This window comes from Megalobrama amblycephala, linkage group LG5 (genome assembly GCF_018812025.1).
Source record: "Megalobrama amblycephala isolate DHTTF-2021 linkage group LG5, ASM1881202v1, whole genome shotgun sequence".
Classification (NCBI taxonomy): Eukaryota; Metazoa; Chordata; class Actinopteri; order Cypriniformes; family Xenocyprididae; genus Megalobrama; species Megalobrama amblycephala.
This window is the reverse complement of record NC_063048.1, coordinates 8,342,729-8,365,151: the sequence shown is the minus strand read 5'-3', so window position 1 is coordinate 8,365,151 and position 22,423 is coordinate 8,342,729. Positions and strand designations below refer to the sequence as shown.

Here is a 22,423-nt window from a genome sequence, read left to right as displayed (position 1 = left end):
TGTATGGCACAATCTTTTGCATCCCCCCTTTCTTTTGCGACATCACGCTCGCCCCATCATAGCACTGACTAGGGCTGATAAAAATTAAAAAAGAAATAAAAAGTTTTTTTTTTTTATTAGTAAAATGAGTCTCCATTTATTTATTTTTGGATGAAACAATAACAAAAACAACTTGTGACTTAGTTGCAACAAAACAGTCACAGACACTATTTTAGTGTAACATTGCTGCAATCAGTAGTAATACTATGTCTTCGACAAACGGTGACACCATTTGGGTGCAAAATAGCTGTAAGGCTGAGGACAGATTCAGTGTAAACAATATTATATGATTGTCCTTCATAAACATGAACAGTGACACTATTAAGTGCAAGAAACATAAACCTTTGGGCTACTGCTTTCAAATAAAAAATAAAATAAATATATCAGGGATAAAGTACATCTAAAATGTACCTAACTTAAAGTGCATCCAAAAATAAACATTTTTAAACATGAATATCTCTAAGATATTCATTAAAAAGCAGAACCCTTCGTTCTCCACCTCGCTGTACGGACGGAGCCCTTTACACATGTAAACAGCGATCCCATTTGTGATTGACTTTGCCCTAGCAGAACAAGGTGGTAGCTTTGCCTGGAAAAGGGTGTTTACGCCGGGGTGTGTCAGCTTTGAGCCAGCACCAACCACGGCTTTCTCACAGAGCTCCGGGTGATGCCGCGTGAGGTGGCTGTGCATGTTGGTCGTGTTTCCTGTGTAGCGGACTTTTGCAAAGCAGTTCTTGCATATTGCGTAGTCCTTTTCTAGCTTTGCCCCGTCCGCACTGTTATAAAATCCAAAGTAAGTCCACTCTTTGGATTTAAATGTTGCTGGAGCGTCCTTTAACTTCTTGCTCTCACTTCTACTTTTCTCGCTTGACTCCGCCATTTCAAGTGTGTGTACGTCTTCTTTTACGCTCACAACACAACAGCCAAACTCGCAACGCGCGCCCCCTATCTACTTCTGGAGAAGGGTCAAGGGATAATGAATACTAATAGAGCATTTTATAACGGCTTTTAAGATCGATACTTGGCAAGAGCGCATCGAGAATCGACCGCGGGAGAAAATAGCGCAATATATTGCCATATCGATATTTTGGCGCACCCCTAGCACTGACTAAGAATTTTTTCAGTGCTCAGACCAGCACCTGTTACCTCTGTTAAGATGAGATTAGTTAACGACAATGCGTCAAATTGTTCAGTTGTTGCCACACACAACAGCCTAACGAATGATGATGGAAATGTTTTCACGGCCTTTGGCATCTTGGGTCTACTTTTAACGTGTACCATGAATCTCCTACATCTTTCACAATTTCCTCAGTTAAAAGTTCACTCATAAGTCCAATAATTTCATTTTGAATGTCTTGCGATGTGTATCTGGCATTGGAAGGTATAGTGCTATACACTTCAGCAAGTTCTTTATCTTTTCGTAGAGTATAATCCATCATGGACAAAAAAAGGCCACTGCCCCCCTCTCCCATTGTGTCAAAAGCATCCAACGAACCCCTCAGAGGAAGCGTGTTTGAAACAAGAAACTCGATTATATCAACAATTGCAGAGAAATACTTGCGATTTCTTTCTAGTTGTCTCGAATTAACAAGAGTTGAAACCTCTGTTCCTGCAGTGCTGCCTGATTCTTTTTCCTTTCACAGCGCCATGCATTTTAAGTGCTCTTTTGCAGACGCATGCCTGGAAAATCCCGAACTGAACTTTCTACATGGAAAACAGAAGACTGAATCGGAGGAACGTGAATATTCCAGCCATTCCCTTCCTTTAAACCAACTACTGCAGAATGAACATTTTCTGCCAGGGATAGACTGGGACCAAAAATCGGCCCTGGCATTTTGGCCCAGACCGGCCCACCACCACATAAGATCACAAATACCACCCGTCCTTCCGCTTTATATATATATATATATATATATATATATATATATATATATATATATATATAATTTCATGACTATATAGTTATATATTACTAATTATATATATATATAAATATATATATATATATATATATATATATATATATATATATATATATATTTATATATATAATTTCATGACTATATAGTTATATATTACTAATATATATATATATATATATATATATATATATATATATATATATATATATATATATATATATATATATAAATGTTATTTATTTATTTATTTTAAGTTGTTTACAACCAAGTCACCAAAATACGATGAATACACACTGAGCATAACCCAACACACAACAGTAAATCTATTAGCCTTATTACAGTTTACATATTCTTATCACAATGTTAATTGTTGTTGGTGTGGGTGACTTATATCCAACAAGCTATGGTAAACAAGCTAGGTAACATTATAATCGCTAAAATAGCGGACTCACGGGAAAAAATCATCAGTTATCATCTTTTTTTGTTGTTGTTGTTATGACTAATTACTCAGCACCGTCAGCATTAAAGAGAAAATAATCACTTCATCCGATGTTTTTGAATAAAATAGCCTTGACAACTGACTTACTGGAACTCATCTGTCTGTAGAACTTTTCTCTCCCGCCGGCGCCGCCGGACTTCTACAGAATCTACACACAAGCGAGTGTGACGTGCGCGGTGGACCAAACCACTGTGAGGCAAGGGAGGGGTGACTCAAAATGTTTCTAAACTTCTAAACGCCCGTTTGCGTTTGTATTGCTTTACTACTTACATAATTATTTTAAGTTTATGTAATTTATACACAATACTTAGCGTGGTTATTAATTATATTTTTTTGGGGGGACAGCACTCAGATGGGGGGGGGGGGGGGGGGGGGTATCAACACAAAATACTGATTTCTGGTTGTTAAATAGGCCTTAAATGTTTGTATTTGAATAATGTCTATGAAAAAATAAAGTGTATGTCCAGTCAACAATTCAAATTAAGTTGGTCAGACAATTTTTGAACCAACTTATTTCCACTTGTTAAGTCAACTTTTTTTAGTGTTATTGTCCATTTATCTAATAGATAATAGTTATTACAACTTTTTGCAAGTTGGATTTTTTATAGTGTATATATGTATATATACACATGCATCAGTGGCGTCTGGTCCATATAAGCAGCGAATGCTCTGCATACCCAAGCCATTCGTGGACTAGCTAATAGATGTAATAAATAATAATAATAATAATAATAAATAAGACTAATATATATAAAACAAAAAAATAACAAAAGGATTTATTAAACAAACAAAACTCAGATTAGTCATTTCACTGGATACTTGAACAAATAAACTATGTACAAATAAAGAGCAATAAATAAAATAGTATTTTTATTGTCAATATTTGTGTTTTTTCATTGTTCTTTAGTGTTTGATTAAAGGTTTTATTGCATTATACTAAAGCAAGTTTTAATGCAAGTTTTGTTCAAATTTAACCTGAAGAAATTCTGATCTTGTTCTTTGAACCAAATGTGATCATAAACTCCACCCTCTTCCAACACTTACCAGGAAGAGACTGACTTATTATTTCTCTTTTCTGTCATACTGACTCTCTTCTTTCTTGACAAAAGCAATAAAGAATCAGCGGTCAGTGGAGAATGAAGAGAAACACTTTCAAGAAGGATTTTTGAGACATTTGTTTCTGAACAGACAGCAGATCGTTGTGATTCTCAAAGTGATTCATTTTTAAAAACCGTCGTTCAGAAAGTGAAAGTAAAGTTTATATTGCTGGAGCTCAAACAGTGAAAATGGCTTCACTAAATGTTTCTGCTGAAGAGCTTTCTTGTCCTGTGTGCTGTGAAATCTTCAAGACTCCTGTTATTTTATCATGTAGTCACAGTGTCTGTAAAGAGTGTCTTCAACAGTTCTGGAGAACCAAGAAAACTCAGGAGTGTCCTGTCTGCAGGAGGAGATCCTCAAAAGATCAAACTCCAATTAATCTTGTGTTAAAAAACTTGTGTGAGTTGGTCCTGACGGAGAGAAAGGAGACGAGTTCATCAGGATCTGAGGAGATCTGCAGTTTACACAGTGAGAAACTCAAACTCTTCTGTCTGGAGGACAAACAGCCTGTGTGTTTAGTGTGCAGAGATTCAAAACAACACGACAATCACAAATTCAGACCCATCAGTGAAGTGGTTTCAGAATATAAGGTAAGACAATGTATCTTGCTTTATATATACAGTACAGTCCAAAAGTTTGGAACCACTAAGATTTTTAATGTTTTTAAAAGAAGTTTCGTCTGCTCACCAAGGCTACATTTATTTAATTAAAAATACAGTAAAAAACAGTAATATTGTGAAATATTATTACAATTTAAAATAACTGTTTTCTATTTGAATATATTTCACAAAGTAATTCATTCCTGTGATGGCAATGCTGAATTTTCAGCATCATTACTCCAGTCTTCAGTGTCACATGATCCTTCAGAAATCATTCTAATATGCTGATCTGCTGCTCAAGAAACATTTAATGTGTACAATTGTACAAAATATTTGTGTACAATATTTTTTTTTCAGGATTATTTGATGAATAGAAAGTTCAAAAGAACAGTGTTTATCTGAAATCTAATCTTTTGTAACATTATAAATGTCTTTACTGCCACTTTTGATTGATTTAATGCATCCTTGCTGAATAAAAGTATTAATTTCTTTAATTTCTTTTCAAAAAAATAAAAATAAAAATTCTTACTGACCCCAAACTTTTGAACGGTAGTGTATAATGCTACAGAAGCTTTGTATTTCAGATAAATGCTGTTCTTTTGAACTTTCTATTCATCAAGGAATCCTGAAAAAAAAAGTACACAACTGTTTTCAACATTGAAAATAATCATAAATGTTTATTGAGCAGCAAATCAGCATATTAGAATGATTTCTGAAGGATCATGTGACACTGAAGACTGGAGTAACGATGCTGAAAATTCAGCTTTGCATCACAGGAATAAATTACTTTGTCAAATATATTTAAATAGTACACAGTTATTTTAAATTGTAATAATATTTCACAATATTACTGTTTTTTACTGTATTTTTAATTAAATAAATGTAGCCTTGGTGAGCAGACGAAACTTCTTTTAAAAACATTAAAAATCTTAGTGGTTCCAAACTTTTGGACTGTACTGTAAGTGACTTGTGAAGGCCAAGTATGGAAACCTATACTCAGAATTTCTCTTCTGCATTTAACCATTCAAGTTAGTGAACGTTAGGAGACACACATTAGTAGTATAGTGAGTGGTGAACACACATCAGGGGTAGGGAGTAGTAAACACTCATTAGGAGTAGTGAGTAGTGAACACACATCAGGAGTAGTGAGTAGTGAACACACATTAGGAGCGGTGAGTAGTGAACACACATTAAGGCCCCGGTATACTTCAAACAAAGTTCTTTTTCGTTCTTCGTTTAGGGGTAAAATTAAGTTCGAAATGCGTGACCAGCGATATATTGTAAACGAACATCTTACCTCGACGAACTCAAACACACAAAATGAGTTAAAGACGCGTTCGTCGCGAGTGAAGGCGGAGCCTTGGCGCACACCTCCTATTACGTTATCGTCACTGACCAATGGTAGTACGAAGATGTTTTGCAGCTGGAGCGAACTTTTCCTGAAAGTTCGCTTTGGCAAGCCATTTCGAACTTCCAAAAAGAACACAAAACGAACTTCGTTTTGCCCTGATTTTGTTCAAAATTACGTCACATCACTTAGTTCTTCGATTTCGTTTGAAATATACCGGGGCCTTTAGGAGTAGTGAGTATTGAACGCACATTAGGGGTAGTGAGTAGTGAACACACATCAGGAGTAGTGAGTATTGAACGCACATTAGGGGTAGTGAGTAGTGAACACACATCAGGAGTAGTGAGTATTGAACACACATCAGGAGTAGTGAGTAGTGAACACACATAAGGAGTAGTGAGTAGTGAACACACATCAGGAGTAGTGAGCACACATTAGGAGTAGTAAGTAGTGAACACACATCAGGAGTAGTGAGTAGTGAACACACATCAGGAGTAGTAAGTAGTGAACACACATCAGGAGTAGTGAGTAGTGAACACACATCAGGAGTAGTAAGTAGTGAACACACATCAGGAGTAGTGAGTAGTGAACACATATTAGGAGTAGTGAGTAGTGAACACACATCAGGAGTAGTGAGTAGTGAACACACATCAGGAGTAGTAAGTAGTGAACACACATCAGGAGTAGTGAGTAGTGAACACATATTAGGAGTAGTAAGTAGTGAACACACATCAGGAGTAGTGAGTAGTGAACACACATCAGGAGTAGTAAGTAGTGAACACACATCAGGAGTAGTGAGTAGTGAACACACATCAGGAGTAGTAAGTAGTGAACACACATTAGGAGTAGTGAACACACATCAGGAGTAGTGAGTAGTGAACACACATCAGGAGTAGTGAGTAGTGAACACACATCAGGAGTAGTGAGTAGTGAACACACATCAGGAGTAGTGAGTAGTGAGCACACATCAGGAGTAGTAAGTAGTGAACACACATCAGGAGTAGTGAGTAGTGAACACACATTAGGAGTAGTAAGTAGTGAACACATCAGGAGTAGTGAGTAGTGAACACACATCAGGAGTAGTGAGTAGTGAACACACATCAGGAGTAGTGAGTAGTGAACACACATCAGGAGTAGTGAGTAGTGAACACACATCAGGAGTAGTGAGTAGTGAACACACATCAGGAGTAGTGAGTAGTGAACGCACATCAGGAGTAGTGAGTAGTGAACACACATCAGGAGTAGTGAGTAGTGGACACACATCAGGAGTAGTGAGTAGTGAACACACATCAGGAGTAGTGAGTAGTGAACACACATCAGGAGTAGTGAGTAGTGGACACACATCAGGAGTAGTGAGTAGTGAACACACATCAGGAGTAGTGAGTAGTGAACACACATCAGGAGTAGTGAACACACATTAGGAGTAGTGAGTAGTGAACACACATCAGGAGTAGTGAGTAGTGAACACACATCAGGAGTAGTGAGTAGTGAACACACATCAGGAGTAGTGAGTAGTGAACACACATCAGGAGTAGTGAGTAGTGGACACACATCAGGAGTAGTGAGTAGTGAACACACATCAGGAGTAGTGAGTAGTGGACACACATCAGGAGTAGTGAGTAGTGAACACACATCAGGAGTAGTGAGTAGTGAACACACATCAGGAGTAGTGAGTAGTGGACACACATCAGGAGTAGTGAGTAGTGAACACACATCAGGAGTAGTGAGTAGTGAACACACATCAGGAGTAGTGAACACACATTAGGAGTAGTGAGTAGTGAACACACATCAGGAGTAGTGAGTAGTGAACACACATCAGGAGTAGTGAGTAGTGAACACACATCAGGAGTAGTGAGTAGTGAACACACACACACACACACACACACCCGGAGCAGTGGGCAGAGATTCACTGTGGCGCCCAGGGAGTGATTGGGGGTTTAGTGTCTCGCTCAAGGAGTCATTTATAAAGCATTCATACGCACAAATTTGATCTTAGGGTGTGTATGCATAAATCCATAGACATATAATAAACACTAGACGCCCTATTGGCCACTTTGGACTGTTGCTGCGATACGTCAACGAGTCCGCCTTATTGTGCGGGGCAAGACTGCGCTGTTCACAAACACAAGTAAATGGACGAGCTGCGGTTTTTCTGGATAAAAACAAAAATAACGTTTACATTTATCAACCAATTTCAGTGGTTTATAATGTACGTGGTGTACAAAAAGTTCTAGTTACTTAAGTTCTCTATAGTTAGACATATAAAATATTTATTTTAATTAAGAAATAGTCAAAGCTCAGGCTTGTCATGTATTTGACTGCTTTATTCTTGCATAAGAATTGTGAAAACGCCCATACTAAGATATAATTTAATTTTCACATTAAATTAAATAAAGTTTTCTTATTGTAAAAAATGGATTTTCTGTCTTTAACACAATTTTAGCTTTTCTTGAGCTTAGAATTGACCACCATTGATAAAATTAAACAAATCATCAAATACAAATCACACAGGCTGCTTTCTGTATTTTTATAGCACTAAAATGATACAGATATTTACAGAAAGATACTCCAAAAACATACAACAACAAAGATAACTGATGGATCCTTTATGGTAATACATATGATGGTACAACTACAGTGCAATGCAAATAAAGAAATTGAGAATAGTAAATAGTTTGTTATACACTATAAGAAATAGTTTATGTAGTATATAATATTGTCAATAAACAAACAGTATACAGCAAATAAAATAGTAATAAATAGAACATTTATAAAATAGTATAAGTACAATAATATAATATAATAATATATTGATAATAGCATATAGTATAATATTACTATAATAATAGCAATAGAATATGTAGTATCAATTACAGAATATAGACAATAATAACATAACTATAATAGATTGATAATAATAGTATTGGTATAATAATAATAATCGCAAATACAATGTAATATCAATTGCAGAATAATATAGACAATAATAAAAATAGTAAATTAAATAGTGACTAGTACAATAACAATAATATAGTATTGGTATAATAATAATAATAACAACAAAAGGCTATATATTTTCCATCAGTCTCTTGGAAATGGTGAGAACAGTTCACTGACAGGCTCTCCTCAGCTTTCCTTGAGGCTCGCTCAGCCAGCCCTGGTTGCAATGGGCTGAAAAAGAAATAAAAATATAAACAAATCACCATTTAATGGCAAACTTTTAAATAATGTAGATGAGTCGGGAAACTTCCCTTCTAGCTACTTCCCACTGTCTCCTCAACTCGTTGTCTTTGTGAAACCTTAAATGTGTGAAAAGCTAACAAACCTTACAGTAAGGGTTAGATTAAGATTAACAAAATATCAGTCACCTAGCCGTAACGATTTTAATAAAATAGATGCATATTTAAACTTTAGTTTATAAAATAACATAAGCTAAAACTATATTAGAAATCATGTAAACTCATGTCTCAACTTTCACAGCTAACTAGTGACATCGCTAGCTATTTTAGTCTGACTGACTCCGGTGGCCAGCTACTATCAATTATATAATGACCAAATACAACCAGAAACAAATGTTCAGTCTTACCTGTGAAAGGTTATTCCCCGAGACCGGTTTTCAATTGTGCAGCGATTTGTACAGTGCCAAGCAGCAGACGAAGCAGGCATTTTTCTCAGTTCCAGTTATGAGCGTTATGGGAACGTTGCCCCGCACAACATGGTGGCGCCGTTGACGTACGGTCCAGCGGCCAATGGGGCGTCTAGTGTTTATTATCATGTCTATGCATAAATCCACACCAACGCTCATATTTATAAAAACGGCCTTTGACGTGGAAAAGTGCTTAGCGCCACGTCAGAGTCGGAGCAGACGTACACACTTTTCCTTGTCAGATTACTGCAGGTTTTTGGAAATCTAAGCTATTCTTGCAGCTCACCATTCTAAATTAAAGGATTTGGACGATGACTGGTGATTTCTTAAATGTAAATGACATTAATTATGCATCATTTACAAGCCGGAGAACTGAAACCATTCAGCTGCACACAAGTTCAAGATCATTTGTGATTTATAGGTTTCTCATCTGAAAGAGAGATGTACGCTCTTTTTCTCAGTGTACGTTCATTCTGTGAATCACACGTACGTACTGTTGAGAAATGATCGTAAGATCTAATGTAGGGCCATTTCTATGCAACATTGTATAAATGAGGCCCAATGGCACTTCAATCATTTCCTGACGGTATTGAGAATCGACCCCCCTTTAGTACCAATAACTGCAGCCGAATGCTTGTGATAACTGGAGATCAGTCTTTCTCAGCACTGTGGGGGATTTAGTTCAGGAACATTGGAGGGTTTTTAAGCATGAACTGCCTGTTTAAGGTCCTGCCACATCATCTCAATTGGGTTCAAGTCAGGACTTTCCAAAACTTTAATTGAGCTTTTTTGAGCCGTTCAGAGGTGGATTTACTCCTGTGCTTTGAATCATTGACTCGCTGCTTGAGCTTCAACTTGCAGACTTCTTTTGTGACTTCTTGATGAAATGTTGAAGGAAGGTTTGATACTGTGCCCATTTTTTTCCATTTGGAGATAAATGGCTCTCGCTGTGATTCTTTGAGTCTAAGAGCCTTTGAAATAGCTTTGCAATTCTGTGCAGACAAATATATTTTAATTACCTTCATTATTTTCTTATTTCTTTCACCTTTGACATATTGTGTTACTGTTTAAAGTGCTGGTATTATGCTATTTTAAAGCTTCCTAATTTTGTTTTGGAGTCTCCTATAACAGGTTTACATCCATCAAAGGTAAAAAAACACTTTCATTTTCTCATAATATACAGTATTTGCACATCACCACATTTTCCAATGATTCTCAAACGACACGTTGGATGAATCAGTCTCTCTAAATCCCTCCTTTCCGAGAGCCTGCTCTGCTCTGATTGGCCAGATTGCACAGTCTGTTGTGATTGGACGACCACTTACAGCGCCTGTTCCAATCCAATCCGCCCAATCCGCGTTCACGACTCCGCTGTGATTTTTGGGTGAACTAACCCTTTAACAAGTGTATGTCCATCAACAAACTGATGTGTATATTTATAATTTTTTGTGGTGCACATGTGGGAATATTAATTAGGGAGTGTTATTAATTGTAAAGAATATTATTAATTGTATCATAACAGGGCATATATTAGTTGATCACTAACGTGAATGACTGATGTAACTAAAGTTTGTAAAACAAATCTTGCTCCATCCGTTATCATTACTCAGAGTAGTAAGAATAACAGACAATCTGCATTAATGGACAGTTTTAGGTAATAGTGGGACACAGATGATTAGCAGAAGTATTTCAGTAAGACAGTAATAACGTGAGTTAGCCGGTTAGAGCTACACAATATAAATCACAAAACTATGTATTTTGAACAACCGGTAGAAAATATATACATCAATAATTCATCATACCTGATTCTGAAGACCAGATTGATCCAAATAAAGTGGGTACTGTCCCGTCTTTATTGGCGTTTTGTAAATCCCATTTAGACCTCACAGAGATTTGAGAAGGTCTTCAGAAGGTTATTCTGCTGTTGTATCGCTGTGGTAATTTGAACCAATTAGTAATTATGGGTGAAAATACATTTTCATGCTGGTGCAGATAATATCAGTTAACTTTTTTGATTCAATAAATAACATTGTCTTTTACAAACTGTACTTTGTGTTTTCTCAGACTGCCTTTGTTTTATAGCAGGTTTTAATTTCTGAATCAATTTAGTAGGAGATGTTCACAAAAACAGAAGAAATCAGGATGAGGGCAAATACTTTTTCACAGCATTATATGATCATATCACTGTATTCTCTTCTTCTCTTCACTGTAATCTGGTGTTTTATGTGTTTTTGTTCAATTCTAGGAGGAGCTCAATACAGCACTGAGGTCCTTACAAGAGAAACTTCAACACAATGAAAAAATGAAAGGAGAGTTTGAGAAAACAGTTCAACACATCAAGGTGAGGAAACAGAATTGAGAGTCATTTTCATTACAGCTGTAGGATCACTATATACAGTTATGATCTGATATATTTAATATTATGGATTCCAGTTCATTATTTCTGTAAATGATGAGCAGTGATCTGCTTCTGGATCTGTTATATGTCGGTATCCGAGTTTATCTCTGATATGAATGATGTGAAGTGTTGATGTGTGTCGATTGAGATGATTGAAGTGAATGTGATTTGATTTCAGTCTCAAGCTGAGCACACAGAGCGTCAGATTAAACAGCAGTTTGAGAAGCTTCATCAGTTTCTCAGAGATGAAGAAGAAGCTACAATCACTGCACTGAGGGAGGAAGAGGAGCAGAAGAAGCAGATGATGAAGGAGAAGCTGGAGGAGATGAACAGACACATCTCAGCTCTTTCACACACAATCAAAGACATGGAGGAGATGATGAAAGCCAATGACGTCTGCTTTCTGAAGGTCTGATTTCAGATCATTGGTTGATCATTGGTTCATTGACTGAGTTCTTGATGATAAATGGTGTGTTTGTTCTGCAGGAGTTTCCAGTCTCAAAGGAAAGGTGAGTGATCTGCTCCTGTCTCTGGTCTCTCTGGTTCTGATCCAAAGCCACTGCAGTTCTGACTCCTGAATGTTCTTCCAGAGTCCAGAGCTCACAGCCAGATCCACAGATGGTTTCTCGAGCTTTGATTCATGTGCCGCGTTACTTGGGCAACCTGCCGTTCAGAGTCTGGAAGAAGATGCAGGACATCGTCCAAAACAGTGAGTCTGACTGCAGAAGATCTGAACTCTCACACATACACTGGAAATGATGGATGGGTGGAGAGATAAAGGTGCTTCATGACACAAACTGATAGATAGATAGATAGATAGATAGATAGATAGATAGATAGATAGATAGATAGATAGATATCAATGGTTAATGATCAAAATGCAACAATAACACAATCAGAAAACGTCCTCATCAAATTTGCATGTTTTACCAATTTCTACATCATAAAAAGTCATCAAACAAATTCACATCTCCCATTTAAAAAAACAAAACAATCAGTCACACAATAAACAATATAATAAAAATTAACGAGTTTGTTTGCCCATATAATCTTTAGGGTATTAGGTTAGCTAATTTGGCTTGCTGTCCACTGAGGAGGGGCTCGATGAAGCAGCTTCAACTCGAGCTCTGATATACCCCCCCAGTGAATAAATATAGGATATGATTACATAAGGCAAGGTACCTGAGATGAAGGTGGAGGTTGGGGAGGTGGAGGGATGCTGGAACAGCTGAGACTGAAGAGAGGTAAGCAGCTGCTTATATAGTCTGGCTGTTGATTGGAAGATTAGATGGGCTCGCTCCTCCCTAAATTACGTTTAGGAACTTCACTTATAATTAAACAAGAAGAAAACTGTAAATCTGATCAGTAAAAGGTGAAAAACCCGAGAACAGAACAGTCTTCAGAACAGTCTGAAGATCTGAGCCAAGTTTGGTAGTTGTTAGGAGGAGTTACAGTTAGAAATATTACTCTCATAATAATAATAATAATAATAATAATATATATATATATATATATATATATATATATATATATATATATATATATATATATATATATATATATATATATTAAAGCTCTTAGCATGTTTTCAATAATAATAATAATAATAATATATATATATATATATATATATATATATATATATATATATATATATATATATATATATATATTAAAGCTCTTAGCATGTTTTCAGCCTGATTTAGCTAATCACTATTAGCATGTAGCTATTCACTGCTAACATGTATAACATGTTGGAAGTCCACTTTGCTAGAATGAGTCAAAAGAGCCAAATCGGCCCAATCGGCCCAACAGCGGTTTCCCACAGGATGGGGAAGGTTTCTTGCACGTTCGGTCTTTTCAGTGTGGCAAAGTTTAATTCCAAGTAAACTTTTATCTGACTCAATTTTATAATGACCTTGAATTTAGTTTAGAATGTCAAATTATTATTGGTCATTTGTATAATAATTTAGCACTACATTTGAACATTCTTTTTAACTCTTTACTCTTATTGTACTCGTTCATTCGGTTCTCAGAGACGCACAGGGTCCTTGCACTGGCCATTCATTAATTATGCGGGCCCACGATCACAAACTCACTAGTCTTGGTCACTAGACAGAGGTAATTGACTATACTGTTTAGAAGGCCTCTTTCATGCTTGCTCTATCTAAAAGTATTTTGTTTAGTCCCCATCGTCATGTCAAGTTGAGTCACCTTTATTTATATAGTGCTTTTTACAATGCAGATTGTGTCAAAGCAGCTTTACATTGATAACTGGTATATAATTTTGGCTGCACAGCAGCTCTTAAAGAATAGTGTCAATGCAGGCAGACCAAAGCACTGTTGAATATCAAATGTCAAGTCAAATGTCCCCAACTAAGCAAGCCAAAGGCGACAGCGGCAAGGAACCCAAACTCCAACAGGTGACATCAGGTGGCAAACAGGTGGCAAATAGGTGTTAAAATGGAGAAAAAAAAAAACCTTGGGAGAAACCAGTGTAGGGTCTGCACAGTTTCAAAGATGAGAAGGTCCCGCCATAAACTGCGTTTAAGCCTCCATTCCGGAAACTTTGGTTTGTAAATCTCCCATTGGCTCCAGCCTAGTGGACACTAATGGATCACGAGACTCTTTTTATGACTATTTCGATAGATTCCTGAACATCTCCTTCGCGACTTCAAAGGGGATGCGTCCACCTCAGATCGGGTTACTACGAGCCAGGCCCGCATTCCAAACAGCAATAAAAGAGAAAATACATGCACACACAGACATACACACAGAGACATGCACGAAGACTGTATGCACAAAAAGGATTGTACCTGCAAATATGAATGTATCCGGCATTGTAATTCTTGTTGCATTTATGTATTACTAATGTAGAAGTGTAGAAATGACTGTAGTGAGCTAATTTTCATGTTAAACGATAGTATTAGAATATAACAGTGTATCTTCCTTAAATGCTGTTGAACACCTGTCAAGTTTGGTCTCTCCGTAAAGCTTGTGATCCGCCTTATTCACTAATGTATGTCGCATTGCTGACAAATGCATTGTTCTATTTGTTTAATGGTACTATGAAGAAAGCATACTCCGATTTGATACCTCATAAATTATGCAAATTGAGCCACAAGACAAGACAAAGGAAAGTTGAACCCGCCAAAATTGCAACGCTATTATTGGCGGACGTTATCAAGAAGGCGTTCTGGTCTGTTGTCTTTAAAACACGATGACACGCGTCTCTTTGTTGCACAAGTTTCCTGCCGTCGAGATGGACTCTCTTCTTTATTTTCCGGTCATATTACTTTTCAGTTAAAATCTCATTTGAAAACCCCGCCGAAGAATAACCTCCTGAAGAAGGACCAATTACCAAACTGAGCGCTCCGAAACTCTAAAGCACCACAACAAACCTATATGCAAGTATTAACTTCTTTAAGATTTTAGATACTGGGTTTCCTTGCTGGCTCTTGAAGGTTAACTGTTGTATTTGCCATTCTTTGATCATCTCTCTCTTCCTGCCTTTACTTTCGCTTTGTATGTATATCTGTTATCTACTTGCGTATATTTAGCCGTATAACCTTGGTATTATTAATTTTACATATTAAATACATTATATCCATGCTTCTTGTTCTTTTGCTCATTCAACAAAGACCAGGTCACTTTAACGTTTCGATTCTAACACAATTGCTTTACGTTTGATGCTATCATAGGAATTTATCCTTGTGGCCAGAGGATAACATTTCCTTTATAATAGTCTGTGGAAAACTTACCAGTTTGCTGGACAAACTGATAGTTTCTCTAAATAATAATTATTATTATTAAACCAGAACTAATCATATATGTAATTGATTATAATTTGTTGTAATTAATTCACAATATATATATTCATATATCCAACTCATAAATTGATTAATAACTGTACAATTTCGCTACACCAGGCTTAGTCGGGGGGCCAGTTCTCCTCTGGCGAATAGTGCTTTGTTATGCTTCAGGTTGCTATCATAAGTCAGATAGGATCGCAACATTCAAAGTATTTATTTCAGTTCCATCCAGTTGAGGATCGTATTCATCACTGCGTTATGGATGGTTTGTTGAGGAGCTGTGCCACTGGTTGTTGTGTCAATGAGGCCTTCACAATGGATGATCTAGTTGACTCAATCTCTGCTGATACTTCAGGGCTGCGTTGTGGTCATGTCAAGGCGCCGGTCCTCGGTCTCACCTGGATATGGCCCGGATCCGGTTGACTACGGTAAACCTCTGGATAAACAGAAAGACTAATATTATGAGTACATCTGGTGTTATAGGAAGTGTTCCCGGTTCCGGCTGGCCTAATTTATGGAGCCTAATATCAAATCCTTTAAAGAATTTGAAAATATAAATTGATAATGTGTTATGTGTATGCCAGGTTAAAGAGATGCGTTTTTAGTCTAGATTTAAACTGACAGAGTGTGTCTGCTTCCCAAACAATGCTAGGAAGATTGTTCCAGAGTTTAGGTGCCAAATAGGAGAAGGATCTACCACCTGCGGTTGATTTTGATATTCTAGGTATTATCAACTGGCCTGAATTCTGAGATCGCAATAGACGTGAAGGACTATAATGCTTTAAGAGCTCGCTCAGGTACTGGGGAGCTAAACCATTTAGTGCTTTGTAAGTAATTAGCAAGATTTTAAAGTCTATACTATGTTTAACAGGAAGCCAATGCAGTGTTGACAGAACTGGGCTAATATGGTCATACTTAGTTCTAGTAAGAACTCTAGCTGCTGCATTTTGTACGAGCTGCAGTTTATTTATCAGGCGAGCAGAACAACCACCCAGTAGAGCATTACAGTATTCTAGCCTTGAGGTCATGAACGCATGAACTAACTGTTCTGCATTTTTCATTGAGAGCATATGCCGTAGTTTAGATATATTTTAAGGATGGAAGAATGCTAGTAACATGGCCTTCAAATGAAAGATTGGTATCAAAGAGCGCACCCAGGTTCCTAGCTGACGACAAAGACTTAACAGAGCAGCCATCAAGTGTTAGACAGTATTCTAGGTTATTACGTGAAGAAGTTTTTGGTCCAAAAATTAGACCAAATTAAATTATTTTTTTTCTGAATTTAGTTGTAGGAAATTACTGGTCATCCAATTTTTTATATCAGCTATGCATTCTGTTAATTTTGTGAATTCTTAAGTTTCGTCAGGGCGCAAAGAAATATAGAGCTGAGTATCATCAGCGTAACAGTGAAAACTAACGGCATGCTTCCTAATGATATCTCCCAAGGGTAGCATGTACAGAGTGAAAAGCAACGGTCCTAGTACTGAGCCTTGCGGTACTCCATATTAAACTTGTGATCGATATGACCTCCTTCGTTTACTACTACAAACTGATAACGGTCAGATAAGTATGATTTGAACCATGACAATGCAATTCCACTAATGCCATCATAATTTTTGAGTCTATTTAAAAGAATATTGTGATCAATAGTGTCAAATGCAGCACTAAGATCCAGTAACACTAATAGATAGATACAACCACCATCTGATGATAAGAGCAAATCATTAGTAACTCTAATGAGAGCAGTCTCAGTACTATGGTACGATCTAAATCCTGACTGGAAATCCTCACAGATACTATTTCTTTCTAAAAAGGAACATAGTTGTGATGAAACTGCTTTCTAGTTTTTTTTCTTTTAGTAATTCTCTAGGATCAAGTTGTGGTTTTTTAATAAGAGGTTTAATAATAGCCAGCTTAAAACTTTTTGGTACGTATCCTAGTGATAAAGATGAATTAACGATATTAAGAAGAGGATCTATGACCTCTGGAAGCATCTCTTTCAATAGCTTAGTCGGTATAGGGTCTAACATACATGTTGTTGATTTTGATGATTTAACAAGTTTAGACAATTCTTCCTCTCCTAAAGTATAAATAAATTCAATTTTTCCTCAGGGACACTATAATGCACTGTCTGACACGATACTGTAGTAGACGGTTCCATGATTATAATATTTTCTCTAATATTTTCAATCTTGCAAGTCATTACTGCTGTGCTCTTTGGAAATATCAGAAGTTGAAGCTTTATTTCTTGTTAATTTAGCCACTGTATCAAATAAATACCTAGGGTTGTGCTTATTTTCTTCTGAAAGTTTTGAAAAATAGGCAGATCTAGTAGTTTTTAAGGCCTTTCTGTACTCAATCATTCTCTCTCTCCACGAAATGTGAAAAACTTCTAGTTTTGTTTTCTTCCAGCTGCGCTCCATTTTTCTGGCTGCTACCTTTAGGGCCTGAGTGTGCTCATTGTACCATGGTGTTGGAGTAATTTCCTTAATCTTTTTTAAACGCAAAGGAGAAACTGAGTCTAATGTGCTTGGAAAAGACAGAGGCAATAGTTTCTATCGCAACAGAAACAGGTCTTCTAAGCTGTCTGGTATGCTAAGGCGATGAAACTGATCAGGAAGATTATTTATAAAGCGATCTTTAGTGGTAGAAGTGATGGTTCTACCATATTTATGGCAGGGAGGCAGTTTAGCAGCCTTGACTAAATGTAGTATACACGAGACTAGATAATGATCTGAGATGTCGTCACTCTGCTGCAGAATTTCCACAGCATCAATATCAATTCCATGTGACAATATTAGATCTAAAGTATGATTACGACAATGACTGGGTCCTGACACGTGTTGTCTAACACCAATAGAGTTTAGAATGTCTGTAAATGCCAATCCCATTGAGTCTTTTTTTATTATCTACATGGATATTAAAATCACCAACAACAAGGACTTTATCTGCAGCTAGTACTAACTCTGATAGAAAATCAGCAAATTCTTTGATAAAGTCTGTATGGTGTCCTGGTGGCCTGTATACAGTAGCCAGCACAAATGTCAACTTACATAATGTTACGTAAAGCACCATCACTTCGAAGGAATTATATTTGGAAGACTTTTGACTAATACTGTAAATATTACTATAAATTACAGCAACACCTCCCCCTTTGCCTTTCTGACAAGGATTGTGTCGATAATTATAACCTTGAGGGCTAGACTCATTTAAAGTAATGTAATCGTCCAGGTTTTGGCCAAGTTTCTATCAAACACTGCACATCTAGATTATTGTCTGTGATAATATCATTTACAATAAGTGCTTTTGAAGAAAGGGATCTAATATTTAACAACCCAAGCTTTATCATTTGTTTATCATTATTATCTCTATTTTTTATTTGTTAAACATCAATTAAATTTTTACCATTAAATGGGTTTGGAAGTTTTATGTTTTTACTAATTCGGGGTACAGACACAGTCTCTATGTGATAATATCTAGGTGTAAGAGTTTCTATGTGTTGGGAATTATTTGGCTTCTGAGGCAGCTAGCCGACGGTCGGTTTAGCCAATCTGTCTGCTGCTTCCTGACCTGGGCCCCAGTTTGTCATGTTTTAGTTCTAAGACTATGTGCCATATTACTAGAGAGAAGAGCAGCACCATCCCGGGAGGGATGAATACCATCTCTTTTCACCAGGTCAGGTCTGGCCCAAAAACTTTTCCAGTTGTCTATGAAACCTATATTATTCTGCAGACACAATAGATCTGTATACACTTGAATTAAAGTAACACTATCTCTAGTCAGTGGTCACAACCACTACTACAGATAAGCCGACCATTATTTCTCCTCTGATAGTAGCTTTGGTTTGGTTATGCCATGGTTTCCCATGTACACTTAGCTAGAGTAACAGTACACTGAACAGAGGTACGGCTCACGCTATTTAGGTTGGTCGATCAACATTTTGTTGTCCTAAACGGAAATTCCCTTTTTAGCCTTTACAGTCTAAGTACACTTGAACTAATGCCAAGTGTTAGCTGGAGCTCTAAAATCTCAGTTGGTGTGCCCTATGCTCCACTCAAAACTGGACTTTAGTCTAACCTGATGCAGATTTGCAGTAACAATGGATACATCGTAATCTACTGAAGTCAGTAATTTCAGAGTAAGTCAGAATAAAATCAAATGTGACGATATATTAGTCAGGTAAACATATCATGCCAATTACATAATTAATTCAAAGATGATCAATACAAAACATCAAATGCTCAGAAATAGAGTAAGATGCATACCTGACATTAGAAAAATACAAATTGCTGAGTGTCCTGGACACTCAGCAATGTGGGTTGATCTGAATACAGAATCGCCCAGAGCCTTTTGAACTGAGACATTTCAAACGATACCAAACATGTATAGCATTCTGTAATGATTGTTCACATTAAACCATATAGATGGGTGAATTTCAGGTCATCTCTGCATGTAGAGAGAAGAGATGGGGGAAGAGGGGGTGAAGAAAAGGAAATGTAGATTAAGGCAGGTGTGAGGTGTGATTGACTCAGTGTGATTGCGTCTCGGATGGGGATGTTAATTTTGCAAGAGAGAGTCCAAATGTTAATTTCCTTTGTTTTCTCAAAGAGTAGCCCTCTCTTGGTCCAGATAGTCCAGCATCAGTCTTTCACCCTCGTTGGGTTTCGGTTGCTAGGGTGCTTGACAATGGTTGCTAGGGAGAGGCTAGGAATTGTTGAAGGTGATTCATGATTGGATGTTTGCTGCTCCAAGTCAATGTTTCTATGACACTTCTATCTAAAGATATTCCCTTTTCATCTATTTGAATGGAAGTCTATGGAACTTGTTGCTAGAGTGATCTAAATGGTTGCTAGGGTGTGGCTTGATAGCTTCACAAAGATCCTGAGACACTGATTGGTTGCCTGAGTAAAAAGTTAAAAGGTCATGAAAACCCCAGAACACATTTGGGGCTATGGGACTAAAAGTCAATGGGTCTATTTTGCCCGCCGGGGGAACATCGTACACCCGATCGCTTATAAAAGTCACAGCACAACTTCATCTTTCAGATTCACTAATAATTCCTCAAGTCTCATAATTAGTGAGTGAAACTCAACAGACAGTGAGAATAAACTGATTTAAATCAACACAGACTATAAGAGCTGATAACATGAAGATGATCAGATGCTGCTGAAGATCAGACACACACTTACAGTTTTTCATCTACAGCAGAAATCTCAACAGATCTCATTGATGTATTGTTATTTTAATTGATAAACACAAATGTCTGAATCACACATTTAATGTTTTTAGTTGATGATAAAATGTGTTTGAAACTAATAACAGCACTGACAGTGATCAGAGGAACATGTGTTTGATCAACAGTGTCATAATTCATAATAATCTGTGTTGGTTCACTCTTGATCATTATATGAAAAATAAAAGCATCTGTTGATTGTGTCTCATCAGCTCCTGTGATTCTGGATCCAAACACTGCGAATCCATGTCTTGTCCTGTCTGATGATCTGACCAGTGTGAGAAACAGTGGGAACAAACAACCTCTTCCTGATAATCCAGAGAGATTTGACTGTGATCCCTGTGTTCTGGGATCAGAGGGTTTTAACTCAGGAACACACTGCTGGGATGTTGAGGTTAAAGAGAGTTCAGCCTGGACTCTTGGAGTAACTAAAGGATCAAACCAGAGGAAGGGATGGGATTTCTTCAACACTGATGTCTGGAGTGTGTGGTACGGATGGACTGTAGGTTCTGGTTTTCATGTCAAACAGAAGCTTGATCGTGTGAGAGTGAATCTGGACTATGACAGAGGAACACTGTTATTCTCTGATCCTGTAAATAACACACATCTACACACATTCACAACCACCTTCACTGACACACTCTTTCCATTCTTCAGGTGTTCTCACTCCCTTAGGATCTTATAGTCAGTAAACGTTACTCTTGTAGGTCTGGATCTTCCTGCTTTCATCATGTTTCCAATATTTAATCCAGATCACACGAGTAAGAGTGCTGTTGATCTGAATAACAGTACGGTGGCTGTGATTGGGCCGTGATCAACGATGGGCAGTATTTATGATACATGTATTTCAAATTTATGATACATGTATTTTTGTAATTTGTATTTGATAGGGTTGATGAAAATGGCTTTGTATTTTGTATCAAAATACTTTAGTTTTGTATTTTTGTAGTTTTAAAATACTGTAAAATACTTTGTAAGAAGTCTACATGATGACATCATAAAAAAGCAGCCTCTGATTGGTGCTTACTCAGTATGCCCAGACGTGTTGAGTTCAGAACAGATGTTAAAGGTCCCCTAGAACCCTTTTTCACGATATAATATAAGTCTAAGGTGTCCCCAGAATGTGTCTGTGAAGTTTCAGCTCAAAATACCCCATAGATTTTTTTATTATGTAGCACTCTATACGTCCCTGTGTTTAGAGTGCCCTGGGTTCGTTTACTGGTTTTCTTTATAAACTTAAATAATGCAGTAAACTCACAACCTGTCAACTTAGACAGAAGATTAAATAAATAAAGAATCAAATGTTCAAATAATCATTGGTTGCCTTTTACTTGAATTTTCACTTAAATTGAGAAATTGAATGTTCAAACAATGTGATATTCACAATATATAACTTTACAGGACTCACTTTTTTGTGTCTATTTCACACTTTTACACCACTTTACATAACTTTTCTGTCAGTTAGTACACTTCACTGGGCCCAGACTCTTGTAAATGTATCAAACTCAAAATTGTCCCAAAATAAATAAATAAAATTCGGTGCAGGCCTGAACGACGCTCGTGTGCGTTGGGGCATAAAAACAATATTGCCGCTTCACTCTTGATAGAGCCAACAGTGATGGGAAACAATTTGATTACTCACGATTGTAGCTCGTATCTAAGTCCAGCGAAAGGATCCACGCGGAGAGTCAAGGACGGAGAAAAACGCGGCTGCATCAGGTATAGACATACGGTAATATCACTGTGTGGTCCCGATCTGGGAATCCAGCGATGCCAGGGGAGCTTTCAGGAATTCCTGGCTACTTAGCGCTGCCTGGATATGGGAATCC

The 22,423-nt window shown here is 37.1% G+C and overlaps 1 protein-coding gene across 1 annotated transcript; it reads left to right on the top strand.

Annotated features, from left to right (window-relative positions):
• The first annotated feature begins 3,494 nt into the window (after nucleotides 1–3,494).
• LOC125268396 (nuclear factor 7, ovary-like) lies at nucleotides 3,495–21,907 on the top strand. Its single transcript, XM_048190566.1, has 6 exons — nucleotides 3,495–4,148; nucleotides 11,397–11,492; nucleotides 11,728–11,958; nucleotides 12,036–12,058; nucleotides 12,140–12,258; nucleotides 20,807–21,907. Exons 1-6 carry the CDS (start codon nucleotides 3,747–3,749, stop codon nucleotides 21,277–21,279), a joined length of 1,344 nt encoding a protein of 447 aa, XP_048046523.1. The 5' UTR covers nucleotides 3,495–3,746; the 3' UTR covers nucleotides 21,280–21,907.
• Nucleotides 21,908–22,423: the final 516 nt, after the last annotated feature.